Consider the following 24,097-nt stretch of genomic DNA (forward strand, 5'->3'; position numbering starts at 1 on the left):
CCCCCGGACCAGTTTCCGTTGCCAACGGGGCCGCCCCCGTTGGCGGTGGTGCCGGCAGTGCCGGTGGTGCCGGCGGAGGCATGAGTGCCATGGGTAATCCTTACGCAACTATGCAGCTCACCTCGCAATATCAATATTGCGCCGCGGAATTATCGCCGTATCATCACGCCGGACCCGGCGTGGGCGCCACGGCCACAGCCACGGACCCCATGAGGTCCCACGCGGTCTCCTCGCACCATCATCCGTGGTACGCACCGGCGCCACCGGCCACCAATGACCCGCGCTTTGCCAGTGAGTAGCTTGTCTTTTATTCAAAGAAAAAGATTTTAAGAAAGTCCAAAGTCTCAGTTGACATCAACTAAAAGTAACATAACATCGATATAACAATATAAATGTAATATGACACATGGTATTAATAATAGTTACATTGTTGATGTTCTGTGATTTTTAATTGATGTCGACTGGACGTATACACAGAGAGAAAAATGTGTGGTATTTGTAACTATAATTATATATTACTATAATTATGATTATTACCGCTATAATAATAATAACAGTAACTATATATATAGTTCCAGCAACAAATGTATATAATTGGCAACCTAAAATGACTATAATCATTTTTATGGTAATTTCAACTATTTTATGGTTATAACAACTATAATTATAGTCATTTTAGGTTGCCAATTATATACATTTGTTGCTGGAACTATATATATAGTTACTGTTATTATTATTATAGCAGTAATAATCATAATTATAGTAATATATAATTATAGTTACAAATACCAAACATTTTTCTCTCTGTGCATATTATCGATAATTAATGTACATTAAAGTATAGATTAATTATTGATAATTAATGAACAAATATTAATTTTTCGTTAATTCGATCAACTTTCTATACAACTATAGATATTACATTCTATAAAATATTTTCCTTGATATTTTCTAAAGAATCAAAAAGACTCATTTTTTCTTATTACGATTTTGTTCGTAAAGTCCTTAATCATCACTGAAGCTATATATAGATCCAAAAATACGATTACCTACATTAAAAGTCTATCGTAGCAGATAAGCATAGAAATGATCATTTTCGAAATTTGAGAAATGATTAACGCTCGTTAATGGAGGGAATATTTTGTTTGATATATCTAAAATCTGCATACATTTACATGCTCGTCAGATGAGCAAAAAGCCTTCGCGGACTTCGTCTACATATTGATTAATTCAGTCGTTCGATGAATTACGTGTTGGACAGTTAGTCTGTCTGCTAAACGTTACCGAGTTATCGAATGCAAACAGTCATTCTGTCAGCCTGTTAAATGAGTTTCGAGGGGTCTGTATTTATCAGAGAAGCTCGGCGTGTAGTCTCATAGAATATGACGCTTATATTTTCAAAGACGTGTTCTCCCTGACGATCGTCGGTATGAAAACCGACATCAGACGTACGATCTACACCTGTTATTTAATCATCGATAGAAAAATTGGCGAGTGAAATCTGTAGGAACGTCAAAGAATCACGCGCGAGAGTTAACGTTATCAGATATTCATCAAAATCTTATGTTTTGTGTATAAATGCCGGAAGCACGACACGAAACGACTCCGGAGAGAAAGAGAAGGAAAAAGAGAGAGAACACGTACGCTGTATGTTGTACTCGGATAAAAACCTATCTTCTAACGAGCTATTCCTTCCGCCTTCCAAGAGTCACGTCCGTCAGGCTTTTATCGGCCTTGTAACGACAAGACCATGGATATCTTAGCTCCATTTAGGGATCGACGAGAGAGTGTCGGTCTCGCGTTACAAAGTTGACGAAAAAGCGCTATCGTTAATTGGTAAGGAGAACCCGTCGGCATTTCTCAGTTTACAACTGTCTCCAAGTGTTCTACGAGAGAAAGAGGACTAGATTTTATTCTTCAAAAGCGTGTACGAACTTTCTACAAATAAGCTAACAAATTGTGAGAATAGGGGTTTGCTGGAATTCTTGAAAAGATTGCAATGATACGGCCTCATAAAAAATGAAGATGCAAATTGATTTTCTCGATATAACAGAGAAGAAGGATTCCAAATCTATTTTTGTATCTTAACTCTTCCGCAATCTAGATCTTTCTTTAGCACAAACAAAATTCACTCTCAAGTTTCTTCTCCATTTTACTCAAATTTTAATTTAAAGGTTTTAACATTCGAGTTAAACAACTATTTGATAACGTAGTATAGAGATGTTGAAAAGTAACTCTGAATCTTTTCACATTTTTGAAAGTCCGAAGCAGTGAAAAAACTTGGGCTGAACAAAAAAGACCCAGATTGCAGACAGAGAAAATAAAAATATGCTTGCAAGTGGAAAGTTAAAAACGAGACTTTTGAATTTAATCGTCCATGAAGTAAGTAGAGATAGAGCAGTCTGCAGTTTACAGCGATATTCTTTAAGTGGAACAGTTTAAAAGGATTGGCGTAAAAGCATCCTCGGGAAGTGTAGGAGCTTTGACACTTCGGGGATCCATTTGGATGTCCAGGACGCCGCATAAGTTTCGCGTTTCAGTGTCCACAAAAGAAACGTCGCGCATACCACCGTCGGCCAACAATGCGCGCATCTTTCATGCGACTTGTGTCAACAAGGTCTCTCCTCTGTGGATTTTCGTCCATCGCACGCGCCACTTTAGCGAGTCGATCGCTCGTCGCTATCGCCGTATCGATCCAGAATTCGAGAAAGCGCGACTAGTGGACGGCGCTGAGGATTTTAGTTAAACAAATAAGAGGGACTGGTCCTCGAGTTAAATGCCTCAGACGTGCGGATGCCCGTCAGCACCATACGAATTCGATTTCGCAGGACTTATCGTCGCCCCTTGTAAAATAAACAGAGCGCGCAGGGAAACCCCCGCGTTCGTCCACGGAGTTGCAAATTCGAGACGTTTCCCTGATGCGCTTCACGATCGTTTGAATTCGTTTTTTAAAACTGCGACTATGTGACAGCGTTATGTAGATTGCGTGTCGCGAAACGATAGTATAAAATCTGCAATCGCGAAAGAGTTTTTGCCAAATCATCAACGTATTTAATATGGAATGTAATCTATCTACCAATTATATTATAATTTTATCTATAATCTATCAATTATGTTATAGAGAGAGATGGAAATTCTTTGCAGTATTTTAAGATGTTTATTAACATCATTATTGAAGTAATCAATATAATTTGTAATATGTTATTTTCCAGCTTCATTTTATAATTGCTTTTTAAGTCCGACAAACTGAATCGATGTGCAGTTATAGAACTGAAAATAATTTGTAGTAATGTGTATATTATTAGTATTTATAAATGTACATGAATATTATTAAGCACTAAAATCTGCTTCAATCGAAAAAAGGATTCTTTCTTTTATTTAACTTAATCTGTAATCTATTTGTTTTATTTCTTTGTGATTCTGTAAAGAGCAAGTTGTAAATTTACATACCTGTCATACATTGTTCGCTGTGCATTAAAAAAATTTTTTCAGATCAAGGAAAATCCACTCATTAATTTCTTCGATCTAACTTTTTTAATATCATTGCGCTATTCCAGTTTGACGTTCTTCAATGATAGATTACATCGATCGATTGTGCTATGCGTTTGCGATTTGCATTTTAGAAACGTCCTATTGATAACTTTTGCTCTTATCACCACGTAAGCGTTATTTATACGAATTTCTTTTATAATTTTTTGCGATTTATATCGTTTACACATATCATGTACGTATGCAGCATTATGTCATGAACGACAATGCAACTCCATTTTTTTATTATTAATCTTACATAACATGATCAAAGTTATGATTAAAATTGAATCAATTATATAGAAATAATATATACTATTGAAAATGCACAACTATGCATATTGATATAAAAATATAAATCAGAAGTTGTAGTAGTCATTCAGCTAAAAATTGTATAAAATAAATTATTAAAAAATATCTCCATTTAAAAAATTTTAATTGTTATTATATTCTAAACTCGGCAAAATTTATTATATTTTTTAATTGTTTTGCATTGCATTTTTTCTCTTTTTCTATATTTTTCCATTTTTTAAATTCGTTTTATGTATGTTTCTCTTTCTCTTTCTATCTGATTTTCTATGTTTTTTCACGTATGAAACTTCCTAATATTATGATGATAATAAACTATCAGTTTTGTCTAGAATTTTGACAGGTATTTATTGTATTTATTATATTTTCACTCTACTTTTTCCTTGCTAAACGTTTGATTACAGTTTTAACCTCTAGTAGTTCTAATCAAGTTATTTTCTATCTAGGATATATTTGGTAGAAAAAACACAAATAATTTTGAGAATCAGTTTCATCAATAATTTGTCTCTGCATTACACAAACTGAGATCGTGAATAGGATTTCCGTAGCAAATTTAATAACAAGTTACAGATCCTGTGACATGATTTGTGACGCTTTAAATAAGATCTAATTAGAGTAAAATTAAAGTGAAACGCGAAATTACGTAATGAGCAAAATTATACAATCGACGCGTGAAATTAAATGTTACGTCTATATCTACATGCCATCAGACGAGATATTTTTATCCCGCTGGATTGGACGACTTTCACACTGTGGGCGGTACGCGAAGACGTCTGTGATTCGGAGCGAGAAATCTTTTGGGCTTTTGTCACCTAATTGGAAGCTGAAGAGCCGAGACGGTGAAGACTTCCCCACCCCGTAGGTCGCTATGCCACATAATTACGTTTTGAAACGGGGATGTTCGACGTGAGGCAGAGTACGACGCCGGTGGTCAGGTAGACGTTGGAGAAACGTCAATTTACTTAACGAGTTCCTGCACGCGCGTTGTTCGCCCATCATCGGGATCTGTCTTCGTGTATTGGCAGAAGTTACATCGAAACATCCCGTCCCGTCAGTCGTACCCGCACGCATTGTTCTCGGTGACTGCTGACGAACAGCTTTAAAAGGATGGCATCGTACGAGAAACATAATAATTTACATCACCGATGTGATTTACGTGAAATTCTTCGCAGCACCAATTAATATTAATACGTGATAATCGCGTATCAATATTTAGAAGTCTCTTTTTGAAATTGTATAAATTATAACGAAAAGAGATTATAATTTCTAGAAATTATTAAGTATTTATTTTACGAGAATGCGGGCTTATAAAATTTGTGGATAGAATATATAATATCATAACAGACGCGTGAGTCACTTTTGATTAATTTGAATGAAGGGCGTTTGGTAATCATTGTAGTCTAACAATCCAGGTAGGAGGAGATCGTATACGACTTTATCAAAAGGATTGTCAAGTTGATTTCAAGAAATCACGAGCTTATATAAAATATATAGAATATATCGTAATACATAAGTGGCGCTTGAGCTACTTTTGATTGATTCGAATGTAGAACGTTTCGTAATCAGTGCAACAATTAACCCAAGTAAGAGGAGATCATATACGAATTTGTAAAAAGGATTGTCAAGTTGATTTCAAGAGATCGCGGGCTTATAAAATTTGTCGGTAGAATATATCGTAACAAGTGACATGAGTTTGTTTTAATTAATTCGAATGCAATACAATGTTGTAATCAGCGTAACAATCTAGGCCGTATTATACACTAAAGATCTATAGTATATGTACATGTAATATGTAACGTGAACTATAGATTTTCAGTACTGACTGTATATATTCGAACACAGCCCTAGATAAGAGGATATCGTATACGAGCTTGTAAAAATGATAATCAAGTTGATCTTAAGAGATCACGTGCTTATAAAATTCATATACCGTAACAGACAAGTGGCTCGCGAATCAGTTTTGATTAATTCGAATGCAGGGCGTCTGGTAATCAGTGCAACAATTAATCCCGGTAGAAGGTGAGTCGAAGCCACGAAAACTCGTCGGGTACTCGAATCGACTATCGAATATAGGCTATCGAACATAACCCCGGATATCCGCGTAACGAGAGAGGCCTCTGACGAAAAACATCGACTTTTTCCGTCGAAAATACGACAATTACTTTTGCTCGGTGCACAGTGCACTCCGGATTTGAGCTACGAGCTCCGTACGATTTCTCCCGTACGGGCGCGCCGAGGTAAACAAATTTGACGGTGTTTGTTCCTGCGCTCAAGTGGTATTTCTTTCTCGCCCTCGACTTCACTGACGGCTCGAGAAATACGGTTCTCACAGGCATAATAATTCGGAACTTCATCTCGGGACCTCCCGTGCTCCGATGACGTAGCACTTCGCAACGCCTAAATCGTTCCCTTTGTCCGCGCCCAAGCGCGTTCATTTTTGACAGCTCCTCGCCAACTGACAAGGGATAGACGCTCGCTCGCTTGCTCGTCAGGGTAGCCTTCGGTAGCTCAAATCTAGAGGAGAATCGTTCAACCATACACGCTTAGACATATACTTATGAAAATATGAATATGTCATAATTATTATAATCTCTGTCGCCACGTTGAAACCGTTGGTAACAATTCTTTTAATTAGTTCTCAAGAATTTAATTCTCGCTATATCTAACGCGAGAGTGGTGCAAATATTTCGTATTGTATACGGAAAGAATGATTTCGTTAATCTACAAATTTAGCTATAGATACAGATCATCAAAATATTTATGTAGAAAATTCAAACATGATGAGTAATACTGTAAAAAATTTTGACATTCTAGCAATCAACTTGAACGTCCTAATACATATTTTGTTCAACAAAATTATTTTCAGCCAGTTGGTTGCTAGAATGTTAAATTTTTTTTGCAACATTACTCTCATTAAGTTTCCTAAATAATTATTTTGATGGTCCAAAAAATTATTTTCAATACGTTATATACAACTCACAATATTAAAATATTAAGAGAGAAAACATGTGTAATATTTCTGTAATTGGTGCGCGAATAAAATACTACGCAATTAGTTAATTGTAAATAAAAAAATAATAAATCATTGAACATGAACGTTTCGACTCTTCTTGGAGTCATCTTCAGCTTACAATTAGAGAGTGATTCAATTTAATTTATTAACAGCCAGTACGCGGAAGACGTGAAAGATCCTTGTTAAAGGAATGTGAAAAGAAACATGGCTACAATGTCTAGAATATGAGTAGATATATGTTCACTGTAAGAAAAAAATTAAGAAAGAATGTAAGAAAATTATTTTTAGATCTATACTTAACTTCAGCAAAATCATTCTTTCCGTGTATATATCATAAATATGTAAAATCTAAAACTATTCACAATGGATAACTAAAATAAAATTTCAAGCAAGATATCAGAATCCAGAAATCAATCAAACAAGGAATATATATCTTTCATTGTTAAGTATAGACCATAAATTTTCATAATGAATATGCATACGGAAAGAGAAGACTGCAAAGTATCATTCCCGGTTTGTTCAATATGTTTTGCAGTATCGCGACTGATGGGCGCCGCGGCGGCGGGCGGGACCAACATGGCCGGCTGCTCGGTGGGCCAGTCGATGGGCGAAATGACCAAGTCGTCGGGAATGGGGGTGGGCGTCGGCGTCGGAGTCGGCGTCGGCATGGGCGTCGGCGCGATGCAATTCCCTCTCGCGCAGAGACGGAAGAGACGCGTACTCTTCACCCAGGCCCAGGTCTACGAGCTCGAAAGGCGATTCAAGCAGCAAAAGTACCTCAGCGCGCCCGAAAGGGAGCATCTGGCGTCCTTAATTCATCTAACGCCCACGCAGGTATGTTTATATAATAATTACTTAGTTAATAGTAATTACTTGTTATTTATACATAAGTTTTAGTTAGGCACTTCGTTTCGGACGCATTCGTACTTTGGTTCTTTGAGACATCTTTTAAATGTTTTAAAGACATTTTAGATGTCTTATGTTCTGAATTTGGACTTATTATTTTCTGAGTGTGTTATTGGCTGTATCATCTTCATTACACAGACGATGGCCATTACAGTTGAAGGTACGAATTTTATGTTAATTTATAAATCGGGAAAAATGGCGTCTAAGATTCTTTTGGGACATGTCTACAGAGAGACTCTCACTTAGGAAGTCTCGTTAATCACCCTGCAGCCATGGCACACAGAAAAACTTAGCAATAAGACTATAGGCAGTAAGCATGTTGATCTCCAGACCGGAGCACAGGTCTTTGAATAACGCATAAAGCATAAGAAAATCAATCAATCAGAGTTTTTTATTTTATAGAAACGAAGGAAATGAAGAACTTTAATTGATATACTTTTTATACTGTGATTAGCCAATTCGTTTATATTACTTACGTTTTACTGTTTAAGATATTTTATGTGCCATGGCCCTGCAAAAGACGACAGACTGTTAACTAATTGATTCGTTTATCCGATATTCAATACGTGAATTAATCGTGGGACAAACTACTTATTCGTTGGATATATTTCGCACAATTTTATTAAGCTTTGTCGAAGATCCACGATATCGTCTATCAAGTTATCGTCTACCAAGCGGATAAGATAGCTGGTTCCGGCATACGCCAGATTTTAACGAGTGTATTCATTTTCATTGAACGCAGACAGGTCTGGCCGGCTCGAGATGCGGTATAGCGGTCTGGCAACAATAAATAATTGTTACGTGGCTCATTGGCCGCATCCTGCGTTCATGCACGTTCATGCGCGGGTCTCCCCCTCGTTCGGTCTATCGTTCCGTCTACCGTTCGTCTCTCCGTCTGCGGTTCAATTCACTTATCAGCCCTTTGAAAACAAGCGCGTCGAATTGTCCGTTTGTCATCGCGACGTTTGTAACGCAACAAGGACGACGTTATCGATACAGCTTAACTCGACTAGCGTCAAGCGCCATAAAAATCTTAAAGTATCTTTTGCAGTCCTTTTGATCTTTATATAAATTCTTTCTTCAAAGTAATAAAACTTCATTTATTAATATTAGATTAACTTATACTGATAGAAGTATTTGCTATTTGTGACTATAATTGTATAGTAAAATATAATAATTACGGTTAGGTACCGAATTTTTATAGTTATTTTTATAGTTATTATTGCTATATTATGTTAGTAATAATAATTATATTTATAATTCTATCATAAGTAGTACGTTGACATCGAAAAGATCCATGGAAAAAACGGTGTTGCTGAAGTATTAAAAAATTTAGTTATATCATAGATGCAGATCTGAAAATAAATTTTGAACTATCAAAATAATTATGTAGAATTTTCAAATTGATTGCTAGAATGTAAAAATTTTTTCAGGATTGCTCATCATATTTAAGTTTGCTACATAATATTTTGCCAACAAAATTATGTTCTATATTTACCTATATTTTTAAATAATTTAGCGAAATCCGTTCTTTCCGTGTATATTTAAATTATAATTTAATTGCAATTTTTTCTCAGTGTAGATGAAATGAAATGGTTAGATAAAATTAAGATCGAAATATATTTAATTATATTGCACTAATTTGCGAGAAATAATTTGAACACAAAGAGCAAGTATTCACATGTTTTCCTTGGAAGCATTCTCAAAAAGAATGCGTCGGATACGAATATCTGTAACTATTTACTGCAAAAAAGAGAGCGAATAAAAACGACTAATTAGTAGTAGCTAGGTCTAAAGAGAAGCTTCACATACTGAACGAGAGATTTCTCGAAATGGAAATGAAACGCTTCCTTAAACCGGAAGAGTCGAGCGCTCGCACGACGCCCTTCGAGCGATGGTGACGAGTCGATTCCATGTCAAGCACGGAAGTCGGCAAAGAGCCCTGATTGCAATCAGCCGGGATTTTCATGCGCACCCGGGACGAATGAGTACAAGCGGTACATAAGTTTCGACGAGTTTTATAGAAGATTGCAGCGATCGTGGGAGCCACGTAATCGGGCGAGGGAAGGGAATTGCGGACGATTTACGTTTCTACATACACATGTATATAAGTCTATTTATCGTACATCGCGTAACGCTTTGTAAAATCCAAATTACATGGTTTCGCGTTTTAGAGATCATATTATACACAAACAGAAAGATATTTGCTGTTTAAAAAGAATAGCTAAAATATCTAAAAATTTAGCTAGATGCAGATCTGAAAATAATTTCATTAGACTATCAAAATAATTATATAGAACACTCAAACATTAATGGTTGCAATGCTGTAAAAAGTTTTAACGTTTTAACCAGTTTAAGCGTTACTACATCATTAATTTGATGGTCCAAACAAAATTATTTAAAAATCTGTATCCAAGCTAAATTTTTAAATACTTCAGCAAAATCTTTCTTCTATGCGTATCTAAAAATTTAGCTAGATACAGATCTGAAAATAATTTTGTTGGTTATCAAAATAATTATGGGATGCTCAATCTGGTTGCTAAATATCAAAATTTTTTATAGCATTGCTTATCTCGCTTAAGCATTCTAAATAATTATTTTGGTGGCCTAACAAAATTATTTTCAAATCTAGCTAAATTTTTAAATACTTCAGCAAAACCGTTCTTTTCGTGTGTTTTCATAAATGGTTTTTCAAATATATAAAATACGGTAATATCTAACATTTAGAGCAGCTCTCCTCCGTGCCTCGCTGCCACCAACATTTTTTAACACAATCGTATTTCAAATCACTATATCGATCGCGCGGTCACCAAATCGCAAAATTACGGACAAACGGCTGCCCGCCATCTCGAAAGGAAATCTCTTACCGCGAGGATGCAATCTACAAAAAAAAATGGCGACGATATCGGAGCGCGTGACGACGCATTGCATTTATCTCGTTGGTGCCTCTTCCGTCCCGCCGATTTCTCGTCCCGTTCCCTCCGGAGCACGTCCTCCCCCTTGCCCCCCTGGCACGGGGCACACACAGATGGGTCCCTCCATTTTGCGCTCGCATTGTTACTCCAAGTACTCGGTCCCCTACCCCTTCGCGCGGTGCGGTGTTACAATGCCTAGCCACTCCTGGGCATTGTTACCAGTATTGTTATTATTATCGCTACTGTTGCCGGTTGCGGCCGAGTGGCGAATGGAAAAGCAGAGGGCCGGTGAAGCCAGCTGCTACATCGAGTGTCGCATTAGAGGCAAATTACACTCCCTCCCCTCCCCCTCCCCCTGGCCCGCCTATCGTAGCTTTTATCCCACCTCTCCATTTTCCCTCCGTTTTTCCGAAAAGGTTTGACCTATCGAGCTGTCCGTGAAAACCTGTCGGTGATATCAGATCTTTATTATCTGAAACAAGCGTCGTTACAATTGCGTTTTTATTGTTACATATTAACGAATGTTGACAACGTGCACTGAACTAATTATAAAATAGTGTTGAATTATCTAAATATTCCTACTCTCTAAAAGCGAATTAATGTATTATTACTAATTACATCAGTTATAAGTATAGCACTGAAGTCATCAGTGAATATTTACTGTTTTTCAGTAATAATACACTGATTCATTTTAGATGATTTTCTGCATTCAATCTGTAGAAACCATAACTTTTCAAAATAAATCAATGTATTTTATTACTGAAAAACAGTAAATATTCGCTGGTATTACAGTTATAAGTGTAGCACTGAAGTCAGTGATCACATGTTTCATTGATTCACTTTTAGAAAGTAGATAATACATGTAGATATGACTGCCGAAAGTATCTTCGATTACAATAAATATAGTGCAACGAATATTGAACTATGAAATAATGTTGGATGGATAAGAGAAAGAGAGGATTAGTGAGAGTAGTAGATATCGTTATTTATTAAGCGCTCTAAAATCGCGAATTCTCTCAAGCGCTAAATACATAACTGAACAACAAAATAGGAAAAATTAGAAGCATCAGATACATAAGATAAAATTATAAAAATAAAGATAAAAAGGAAATAAAATATAAAAATAGAAAAGATGAAAGAAAATGAAAAACAGAATATCTAATAACATACTAACAGAAAAACAAGACATAGGATACAAATACAAGTCATAAATTTATACTTAATAAATTATTGTATAATTTTCATTTAAAATCATGCAGAGAGGTGGTACAACGAATGTTCCATGGAATTATACTATTCCAAAATTCCGCACTGCTGCTAAAAGATTGTTTAAAAAAATTCGTGAGGAACAATGGTAGCAATAAATGAGAAAGAGAGAGAAAGAGAGAGAGAGAGAGATTGAGTTTTAGTATGAAGATTTATTGTTCTTGAATTAAAAAACCAGATATACAGGGAGAGGGGGAGAGAGAGAGAGAGAGAGAGAGAGAGAGAGAGAGAGAGAGAGAGAAAGTAGGAAGATCGCGATCGTTCAGCTATACGTGAACAATAATCATAATAATGGGTTTGCGTACCACCGAGTCTTCGTACTCCCCCCCCTTCCCCTAGTCTCATCCCCCTGCACTGCGGTCGGCAACCCCATGATGCGCACGTCAGGAGAGGGATCGAATCCCGTAGAGCAGAGGGCGAGTTCAATGCTGTGCAAACACGTCGCTACCGTCGTTTTCGAGATCTATCGGCATAGACGAGAGATGAGAGACGAAACGATCGACAGCGCAATGGTACGACTATGTATGCCACCGTCATGGTTCCCTTTGGCACGATAATGGGGGAAACGGCGTCATTAATTCACGGATGCTCGCCCTTAACATTAGCATTAACCCCCTCAATTCTAATTCACAATACATTCGCAACATCTTTATTTCTAACTTTTTTTGAATATATGGAAAGATCGTTTTTGTTGAAGTATCTAAAAATTTAGCTGGATACAGATCTGAAAATAATTTTATTGGACCATCAAAATAATTATATAGGATCAGATTCACAACGAGTTATGTGTGGATTTGCGAAGAAATCTACACCCAAAATTTAGCTTGAAATCCACGAATTGAATTTAAAATCAACTGTCAATTTTTTTAAATTTATATGAGAAAAATGCGCGGCTGCCGATACTCGCAATGGCAGAACATTGTTCCTGAATTAAAATTATGATGCAGCATGAATTAAAATTCATTTGAAAGCTCTTGAATTACACTTTTAGATGCTGTAGAAATAAGTTTTTATTTCATTGTAAGAAATAAGTTTTTGTTTCATTGTAAAAGAAATGTTAAAAATATGCAAAAAATAACATTTAATCAATTTAATTAAAATCCTAACGTGCTACGTAAATTTTGCCAACAATTTGGTGTACAGCGTGAAAAAATGTTTAGAATTTGTACTATGACACTTTGGAAAGAATTTGAATGTTGAACAGTGTTAGCTAAATATTTAGATACTTTACTAATTAAACCGTTCTTTCTGTATGAAATCACATATATATCGCGTATTTTATCTTGTCCATAGATTCTTCAACTTTCGTGTCGATCTTCCCTTAAAATTATTAGAGAAGGATTTATTTTATGAGTTAAAATTAATTACAAATCAATTTATGAATTTCACTAATATATTAGGATATTATCTCTTTTTTCTTTTTCTTTCTTATTATTGTTATACTGACAAAATATTCTCGTGAAGAAGATATAGGTATAAACAGTTATACGAAAAAATTACACTATCGTAAAATTTTTTTTCGATACAGATTTCTGCTTTATAATTGAGGAATAAAATTTGTAGACACCAAAAATTAGTAATCGGAAATTCAAGAATTTGACACATCTCGATTGAATTACACAGATTGGTGATTTCTTGGTTGTCAAATGCATGCAGTTAATCGAACGTCCTGCAACGCGTGCTTGCATCTCTCAAGAGCACTCCCAGCACCCTCGCATAATAACGCACGCATGAATATGTCGCTGGCTTTTGCAGTCCGCGTTTCGCCGCGATATCTACACGGACAGAATGCGGCCGACATAATTGCACTCCTTTCTGTACTTCTGTGCCATTTGTACGGAAGATACTTGCCTATTGATGCATGCGAGTTGCCCCGACGACGCTGCATTTACAAATTAGCGCAAAAGTTATCGAGTTCTGCATAGAAAAAATAATTTTGCTGAAATATTAAAAAATTTAGATAGATATACGACAAATCTGAAAATAATATTGTTGGATCAAAATAATTATATAAGAAACTTAAGCATGATAAATAATGCTGCAAAAACATTTTAGCAACCAGCTTGAGCATCCTATATAATTATTTCAATGAGCCCAATAAAATTATTTTCAGATTTGCATCTGGCTAAATTTTTAGATACTTAAGCAGAATCATTCTTTAAGTGTGTTTTCCATAATTTATTATGTTTTCATTCTTCATCTTTTATATTTACTTTTATATTTAATTTAAATTCTTTATTTTTTCCCAAAGAAACGAACACAACGCTGATTTTTGTTTGAAATATTATTTACATAAGATTTTGAGTCTAAGTATTTCTTTTCGCAAGATCGATATTACGCTTAAAATACTGAATTATGCTGTTATATAAAGCAAGATATTTAATTTATTATTAAATTAAATTTATATTAATTTATTAAATCGGACAAAAATGGTTTTTTGTGCTTCATCCTGTAGCGTGAACCATAGTTCTTTGTAACACATTCGTGGCACTCGCGCCGAGGGTGCATATATTCGGACTGCAAACATCGGCATCCCTTAACAGCTCTTTATCGCATCAATCCCCTCGCCTGCCGATTCTAAAAAGATGCTAAAATTAAAAGCCCGAGCTAACGGAAAAGTACGGTCTGTGTGGTATAGATTTACGTCGATAGAGATTTAGCGTTTCTTCGCTTCGTTCTTTTCTGCTCTTTCTCATTAAATAATGATTGAGTGAATAATGATATGACGAGACATTTTTTACATAAAAAAATCTTTGGATAATTCGAAGTTAAGTATTTCTTAATGGAAACTTTTTTAACACTAGAAGTGCCAACATTTTTTACTCACTAAAAAGATCAAGCGAATTAATTATTAAAAAAATAAAGAAAGTGATGAAAAACCAAATATTTTATCAGTATAAAGGCTTTATAATTATTGAAAGATAAAAAAATTTCAGAATTCTGTCTTTTACACAAGAATTATAACAATAAAAAATAAAAACAGTCAACAATGACCGCTGGTACTTCTGTGTCAAGGATTAAGCTTTTTTCAGAGATATTAAAGACATTCTATATAGCTACATGTTTTTATTTTACGTAAACCACGCCATAAAATTGATTACTTTCAGACTTATTCGCAAATAAAAATAAGATAAGATAAGATAAAGCGGAATAAAATCACGCGCCATCTTTCCGCAAGAAATTACTCCACGCATCGCTTCGCGGTAACCAGAAAGTCATTTCTATTTGAGGGCTGGAAGACCCCTAGTTTTCAGACATCACGCTGGGTAATCGGTAAGTCATCTCCGGCCGACGGCATTGAGTTAAAACAACAAAAGGGAGGCGGAATCGTGTTTGTCCTCGGGCTACCACTCAGCAGGGTCAACACGGGACAATTAACAGCCCTAATCATAATTTGACGTTAGTTGATCCTCGGTATTCGCAGGTTCATCGTCGTACCGGCGGGCTCTTTGCACGCAGACATTCACACGCGTTAATCCTCTATCTCGAAGCGAACTACGAGTCTCTGTTATCGATGGACATAATGCTCTCATTAAACAGTTATAAGTGCTAGCTGAATAACGTGATAATTATCAGAATCAATTATCTGAAGAAAATTTTATTCATTCGAACAATATTTATTCGCAATATGTCCATTAAACAGATATTAGTCTAATTGTATAATACGATGATTATCCGAATCGATTATCTGAAAAAAATTCTATTCATTCAAATAATATTTATTCGCAATAAATTATACATGGAAAGAACGGTTTAAATTTGCAAATATTTTTATCAAATTATCAAAATAATTATACTGAACGCTCAAGCTGGTTGCTAGAATGTTAATATTTTTTTGCAGATAGCTCATCATGCTTGAGTTGCCTACATAATTATTGTTAATTATATTCATGTTCGAGCATGATAAGTAATACTGCAAAAAATTTTAGCATGTAAATAACCATATTATATTATATTTATTCTCATTTTTACGAAAACAATGTTATGATTGCAATAAAATCACTTTCAAAACAAAATAAAGATTAAAGTTTTAGAATTTTACTGTTTATTTCGGAAAAACGCCGCAATAAAATACTATTTTTTATTCACAAATAAGAGATCTTCTTTCTTGTCTTTTTTTTTCATTCCTTATTTCATCCATAATTTGCGGTGTCACGCGATTATCGGTACCAATACGGCTGTTTTAACACACAAACATTGAAGAGTCTCGCTAAAGAAAAATGTATGTACGCGAGTGGCGGGAGCGCACGGCTCGTTTGTGTCACGTCGTAACGAACCCCAACCGAGAGAATTACCCGGCCCGAGGCTGTACAAGCCACCAGCCGGATAATCCGGGCGAAGGTTGGTGTCGAGTCAAATTGCCCGAGGAGGCTGTTGTACCTAGCGAGGGGCAGGCGGTGGCCCGTCGTTTTGCGTCAACCCCCGATGTACTCGCGACGTAATGACGTTACGCTAACTTGATCAATCGTCCACTCTATCCGCCTCCTCTCTCTTCCTCATCCCGACCGACCTCGTCCTGGGCCGCCTACGTACCTACGGGCTTGACTCTGTTCGAGCAGAGGCTAACAGATACTCAATGCCTCCCGAACGCGTGTCCGACGTGTTCATAGCACACGCGCGATATAATCGCGCCTCCCCTTGACTTCGCGTGCCACCCACGAGATTTATCGGCATTTAATGGGCCAACTAATGTCAAACGGCGACACGCGTTACCTGGATATAAGAGAGATCGTTACAACGAGTGAGCGAGAGTGAGAAAGAAAGAGAGATGGTACTGTGAGTGGGCTTTGACTCGTAGAGTGGAACGAACGGAAAGAAGCTCGAATTACGTTTGACCCTCTCATACATTTGTCCTACGTGTAAGGAGATATCATCAGGATCTGCTTTATATAACAATTCGAAAATAACACTTTGAAATTTTATGTAGTTAGAGACTGTTACAGACTTTCATCTCGAGTTCCGCAATCATACGTTCATTGTTTTTGTAACAAAATGAAAATTAAGAGCAAATTACGAGATACTTCAAATAATCACAAAATTAAATGAAAAACCCAATTAAAATTATTTTATTGAGATAAATCTTGATAACTTTTTTGCGATACTATGTATCTTATTTTCAGAAAATCGTATAAAATGAACGTTTTTATATGATATTTATTAAGTACACATATAATGTTTTTTCAAGCCTTTGCTACATATGACATGAATCTGAGTTAATTTTCATTACTTTCACAAGTACCTATACAAAAATTATTAAGTAATTAAAATTATTAAAATTGTTAATATAAAAGTGTATGATTAAATTTTTTTATTTTAATGATTTTTACATATATTTTAACATCTTTAGAAAAATATTTGTAAGATTGTTTGTATTAAAAAAGAAGAAAAGGGCAAAGACCACTGTATAAGTATTTCGAAGAAAAGAAATGTGCAGGATACGAATAACCCATCTGTGTGTTCTAATAAAGGATTAATATACGTATTGTGGTAAAAGAATAAAGCAATATAACCTTTCTAATCGCCACACGGCGATTAGAAAGATCCATGACACCTAAACGGATTATATAGATTTGTTTTCACCAATTAGTTTGAAAAATGTTGACAGGTGTTTTTATGATTTGCCGGTGTCTAAAGAGGACCACATTATTCGGCATGCCGAGCGTTTCATTTATCTGTCTGAACAAGAGTAAACTGTAAGTTAAAGCCTCGCGTTAAGTAAATTTTTGCCGGATTCCCGTGGTTCTTTTCGCAAGGGGTACGACCTGCTCGTCTCCCTAAGATAAATATAGGCCGACGTCCCACCTGAGAGACGTTTATACCTGAGGATAGCAGCACTTTATGATACTTCGTGATTTGATCCTCTCACAATTAAAAACCAAATTCTGTGGATGTTTTCATTTTCTGTCGATAACTATATATGGATCGATGGGTGAAAATTTCACTTTTTATGTTAAACTGATCTTAGTGTTTTTAATAGTATTTAAAAACTACATAAAAATTGATCAAAATTATATATTTAACAAAATCATTGTCGACCAATGTTATCGGGGATTTACATTAAATCATATTATATCTTGTTCAATACAACTCTGCGTGACATGCTTATCGGGAGCAAACAAATTTGGCGGAGTAAAAATAAGCGAAGGTAAATGTGAGGATCTTATTTCGTGGCGTTGTCCAAAAGTGTGCGAAGCACGCTTTAAAATAAGATTGATTTCACGGGACAGTGTCCAACTCTTACCGATGCAGCAAGACGTGCTGGGACTCAATGAACAAAATTCACACATCAGAAGCGCTTGTCGTTCGAGGTCGACATTGTTAGCCTTGAATTTCATGCCTGCGCACCGTGTTCTTACGTACACACCAGTTATATATCCCTATCTTGTTTAACTTTCCCTGTTTACACACCGCATCGCGGCGGGAGCGATGGACAAACGAACTGACGGACGGCAGTTCCCTTGAAATAACAATTCGCTGCGCGTCCGCTCGCCGCGCGTGTTCCGTTTTCATCGTCGAATCTTTCACAGAGCGCAGCCTCTGGATTTACTCGCGCTAGTTTAGGCACAGTGAAGCACGATGTACGCGCGAATCGTACACGCGCTGAGAAAAATGTCTAGTTGGATTAATTGGAATTCTGGTTGAAAATGAACGAATCAGAATTTTCTAGTTAAGTATACTAAAAGTCTAGTTCAGATAATCGGAATACTGGTTGATATAATTTTCTGATTCGTACATTTTCAACCAGACACTTTCCTCACAAGGGAACCTTCCAATTTGTAAAAATAGTTTGTCAAAAAAAACTAACATTACCAGTCAAAAGATCACGTTTGAAAATAAGTATTCTAGATGGTCAAATCTTGGCATCTTATGGATTCTGTACAAAACACATTTAGCCACTTTAACTTATTGTTAATTAAATACAAAATATCTTAAGAACAATGAATTTTTGAAAGAAATATTTCAAATAAAAGTTGTACACTGAAAAAAAAGATTAGCTGTTGCAGCAAATTAGATGGTAAAATATGGCATAGCATTTTTATTGGCTGCAACAGACAATTTTTGGTTGCTGCAACCAATTTTTGGTTGTGTTAGCTTATCCGCAATGTCAGTATAGGATTTCGATTGGCTAACGCAACCAAAAATTGGTTGCTGCAGCCAATTAAAAATGCTATGCCATATTTTACCATCTAATTTGCTACAGCAATCTTTTCTTTCAGTGTAGGGTTTGAAGGGGGCCATCAAATGAGCTATTTAGATTTTGAGTCCAAGGCTAAATCAGAAAAAAATTAACCTGAGTTTTATTATAAATAGCTCATCTCGTAACCTTTCTCAAATCCTACAACTTTCATTTGAAATATTCTTTTCAAAATTACGACGCGTCGGCGCGCCGTTTCACTCGAAATTACTCGAAGTCCTTTCCCGACGTGCAAATAATTCCCTAACGATCGTCCAAACCTCTCGTTCGAAAGTAGAACACACCAGGAATGTTAAATAAATAAGTTCGCGAAAAGATCGATTTGGTTCGAAAGATCAAAATCCTACGAGAACGCGGATCTAAAAGATCCACATCACATATAATTCCGTCATATATTCTACGTAAGCTCGCGCATAAGTAAATGGCTGTTTGTAGATCTCTCGAAGTCAGAGCGCGGCGTACGTAGCCGAAAACTCGACGAGCTTCGAGTGGATTATCGGTAGAAAAGGAATTAACGAACGGGAGCAGCAAAAGAGGTACTTCCCTCGTCTAGTGCCTCTTCGTGGCTTTTAGATAAGGTCTCTCACCCCCTATACGCAAAACCGGCCGCGCCACAAAGCGTACGTAAAAACTCACGCAACGAACAACGGCGAGGGCTGCGAGTATTACTTTTCTTTGCGGTAATGCTCCTTAAGATGAATTTACACGGTTCACTTTAATGATGAGCCATTTCTGAAAAAAATCATCTCGAGTAAGCAAATATGTGTAACAATGAAAAATCTGTGTATATTACATTTTCAGGGGTCGTCAAGGATTTATTTAAACTTTGAATAAATATGTAATATTTTATGTTTTATAAAAAGTGTGTAAAAAAAAACATAAGATAAAATTAAAGTCAATAATTGGAATTTTGTTATATATCGAGATAGTTTTAATCTTTTTTAATTTGATAGAACTTTTAATTTGACAAAGTTTTTATTCAATTATGATAGAACTATTAAATTGATTTTATGTGTCACAAGATTCAATTTTTTTGAAACTATTACGACATACTCATCGATGATACAGCGAGGATTTGTTGAAAATTATACAAGTTAAGATAGAGAAAAATATTTCTATTTGATTGTCACAGAAAGAGCAGTTTTGCTGAAATGTCTAAAAATTTAGCTAGACAGATCTGAAAATAATTTTATTGGATTATCGAAATAATTATGTAGAACACTTTTGAGGATTGCAAGAATGTCTAAACGTTTTGCAGCATTGCTCATTATGCTTAAATTTCTCCTACATAATTATTTTAATGGTTCAACACAATTATTTTAAACCTGTATCCATATATATCTAAATTTTTAGATATTTCAGCAAAATCGTTCTTTCCGTATTTAAATCCGATTTTCTCCAAAAAAAGTTTTGTATTAAAAATTCTTAATCTTTTCGTATTTTTATTACACTTTGCTGAAGTCTCAAAAATTTTAGAGATGCAGATCTGAAAATAAACTATCAAAATCGTTCTTTTCGTGCATATAAAATTGCATCATCGATGATTGAAAGTGCTCGTCGTAATCGTTTTTATAAAGTTGGATCTAACAATATATACGAAGCAACATGAACTCTAGGAAACAAAAATTGAATAACAGAGAAAAGTAGTACACCACACGCGGGACAACCACCGGTATTCTGGCCACGCTCGAGGCGACATCCGAGAGGGGTGAAAGGAATTTTCGAGGGCGGCCGATCCCGCTAATATTCAAAGAATTAGACAGACGGTGGCGTGTCCTCGAGACGCGGTCGGCTGGACGGACCCCTTAAAGTGCTTTCGTTGCATTCTCGACACACGCAACTCCGATGTATAATGGGGGTTATATCGGCTTCGGAAACGAGGTCGGAGCGTACAACAGCCACTCGACGAGGTTACACGCGGTAACATATGCGCTCTATGGATCGGGACGATAAAAATCAGCTACTGCAAAACGATACGCAATAGTTGAGTTTACACTATACCGATGAAGAGCCCGCCTGACACACCTGACAAATTCGGGCTATGAAAATAACATTCAGAAATAACAGTTTCTATCATCGCATGACAGAGAAACAATCAATAAAAAATATTCTTAAACTTAATTTAGGAGGTTAATTTTTGTTGAACTTTTGAAATTCAACTTATCGTCTGAATATAAGTCTTTTTGAAAATTCGTCTGAATATAAGACTTTTTGAAAATTAAGCTTCGGATGAATAAATGTGTTATAATAAATATGAATTATATTTCTTAATTAATTTCAAGTAGACCTTCGCTTGATTTTTAATTTAACATTTATTCGCTAAATATATGTAACATTGAAAACAGGAAAATTAATAAAATAAAAAATTTAAATAATGATAAAGTCTTGATATTTTAAATATCAATAGATTTGATACTTACCGAAGAATTCAGTTCAAAGAAAAATTCTGTATCTCAATTGTTGATGTAACAAGAGTTAGTCGATGAAATTTTGTTGCCTGGTTTATCCAGAACAGAGAAGAAGAAAGGAAGATAGCTTTTGAGAATTGTAGTTTTCAGTTGGAACAGTCACGTGCGATTAGGGTCGCTCGAGACTGCTTTTACGGCAATTGAGCTAAGCGATCGTGGAAGTTGTGCACTCGCCTGGACGGAATCGAGATCGACATCTGCTTATGACAGAAGCGCGTTATAATCCGCGCTATATGCATTATGTACGGTCCATAGAGACTTGATCGCATCCGAGGCAGGCTTTATCGCCCAAAACATATCTTATCGGCTGATTAAATTTTTTAACAAATTTTGTTATCACGAAACAAATATAAGATAACATCGATATAAATATAAATTTAGTAATATATGTATAGTGTTTCATTTTTATATTCTTATTTTCAAATATGCGAGCAAAAATAAGTTATTAGGGATTAATTAAAATATTAAATGGGGAAAGTAGACAATAACAATAATTTATTAATAATGTCCATTTCTACCAATTAGATTAACTTGCTTTTTATCTTTTTCTAATTCTGAGTATTATAAAAAAATAAAAAATAAATTAAACCGAGATTTAAGTTAATCTACATTAGTAGAAATGGACACAATAGAATTTATCACTAAAAGAAATAGACAAATCATTGTTATTAAGACTTATTCCTCTTTTAACATTTTTATTTAAGAGGAATATTAACTTTGTTACAAAAAATTGTAAATGATAAAATGATTAGGGGCCTTCATTAATTTTGGGACATGTTTTTATGTATTATTACGTAGTAAATGTGAGACAAAAGATATATTTCGATTAAGATTTTGAATTTCTAAGTAAGTACCGATCACTGCTGTTTCTCACAAGAGACAAACAATTATAATTCCACGAGATTATTTTTGAGATCCAATCCTCACCTAAAATTCAAACAATAGAGTTAAGAGACTCTCGGTGAATGAGTATCCGCATAAAGTGAACGAGGCGTTAAATTCCCCTCGAAGAAATAACACAATTTTGTAAACCGTGGATTACGGACTTAGAGCATCGGAATAGGAAATAGTTAGAGACCGATTCAAAATTCGTAACAAAGGCTCGTGCCTCCGTCTCTGAAAAAACATTCAAGAGCCTACCTGGCGATAGTTCGCGTACGAGATATGTCCATCTTATTTCGACATAAAAGAGCGACTCAACGCGGTCGATTTTAGGCTTTACTTCAAAGAACTGTTCATAGAATGTCCCAAATATCGCGCCTGTTCTCTCTCCACTATACATATACAGTATAGGTATATAGATTCGCATATATGCTCTACATAACGAAATTCCTTGATTTATCATTCTTATTTTATGGATGATAATATATTACATTTTTGTTTTTAAGTAAATTTCATCTTTTTAATGAAAATTTCAATCTGATTCGGTTATATTTGTTCTGAATATGTCGTTGTATTGCATGGAAAGAATAATTTTGTTGAAATTATATACAGATGTGAGAATAATTTTGTTGGATCAAGATGGGTCAAGATAATTATATAGAAAACTCAAACACGATAAAAAAAATGCTACAAAACAATTTTATATTTTAGCAATCAGCTTAATCGTTTTACGTAATTATTTTGATAGAGTAACAAAATTATTTTGAGTTCTGTATCTAGCTAAATTTTTTATAGATTTTGCAGCAAAACCGTTTCTTTCTTTCCGTGTGTTGTCCATTTACATTTAATGTAAAATATATAGATTATAATATTAATACTGCTGCATTTAATAAAGACTTAATTGTGCGTTTTATGTGTGCTTTACAGGTGAAGATATGGTTCCAAAATCATCGGTATAAATGTAAGAGGCAAGCGAAAGAAAAAGCCATGGCCGAGCAAAACGCCCAAAATCAGGTAATTACGCAAATTTCGAAGTCTTGTGCAAACCGCTTCGAAAGTGAAACGTACGTTGAATATAACATTACGAATTTCGCGAAGACGCACCATGTCGATGACTTCTATTATGTCTAAGGAATTCATAAACGCTATTTGTTTGTAATAATCGTTAAGTGATATACGCATATATTGCATAGTTTATATAATCTTTAAATCTATTTATTGTCATGAAATTATATAGATAGAATAAGAAATTGTGATTCCCTGGTCAAGAAATTTAATTGTTGAAAACTAATGCGCTATGTATTGTTATAGATGATATCGAAAGTAATAAAATATATTATGTATATAGTAAAAAGTGTTTGTGAGCTGTTTTGGCTAGAAAAAGTCACACCAAAATTTTCATAATTGTGACCGATGCAATCGGATATCAAACGTATTATTTCGTGCATTCGGCATCGAGATGCCATCGCGTCTTCGGACCGTTCCAACGATTTCAAAACAATGACAGTCCACACTCGACGAAAATGTCGCGTCATCTAGTGTCGACCAATCTGAAATGAAATGGCTTTAAATGAGAAATATTGCGGAAGCCGCATAAATCCTCGCATCCGCATCA

At 35.4% G+C, this 24,097-nt stretch overlaps 1 protein-coding gene across 1 annotated transcript in view; it reads left to right on the forward strand.

Annotated features, from left to right (window-relative positions):
* Nucleotides 1-23,613, forward strand: part of LOC108727063 (homeobox protein Nkx-2.4) — a 24,708-nt gene extending 1,095 nt beyond the window's left edge. Inside the window, 3 exon segments of the mRNA XM_018454976.1 lie at nt 1-291; nt 7,386-7,684; nt 23,410-23,613. The exon segment at nt 1-291 is cut by the window's left edge and continues 32 nt beyond it. Of these exon segments, the coding sequence (XP_018310478.1) occupies nt 1-291; nt 7,386-7,684; nt 23,410-23,613 (794 nt within the window).
* The last annotated feature ends 484 nt before the right edge of the window (nt 23,614-24,097 follow it).

The sequence above is a fragment of the Mycetomoellerius zeteki genome, unplaced genomic scaffold, assembly GCF_001594055.1.
Source record: "Mycetomoellerius zeteki isolate Tzet28-1 unplaced genomic scaffold, Tzet1.0 scaffold47, whole genome shotgun sequence".
Taxonomy (NCBI): domain Eukaryota; kingdom Metazoa; phylum Arthropoda; class Insecta; order Hymenoptera; family Formicidae; genus Mycetomoellerius; species Mycetomoellerius zeteki.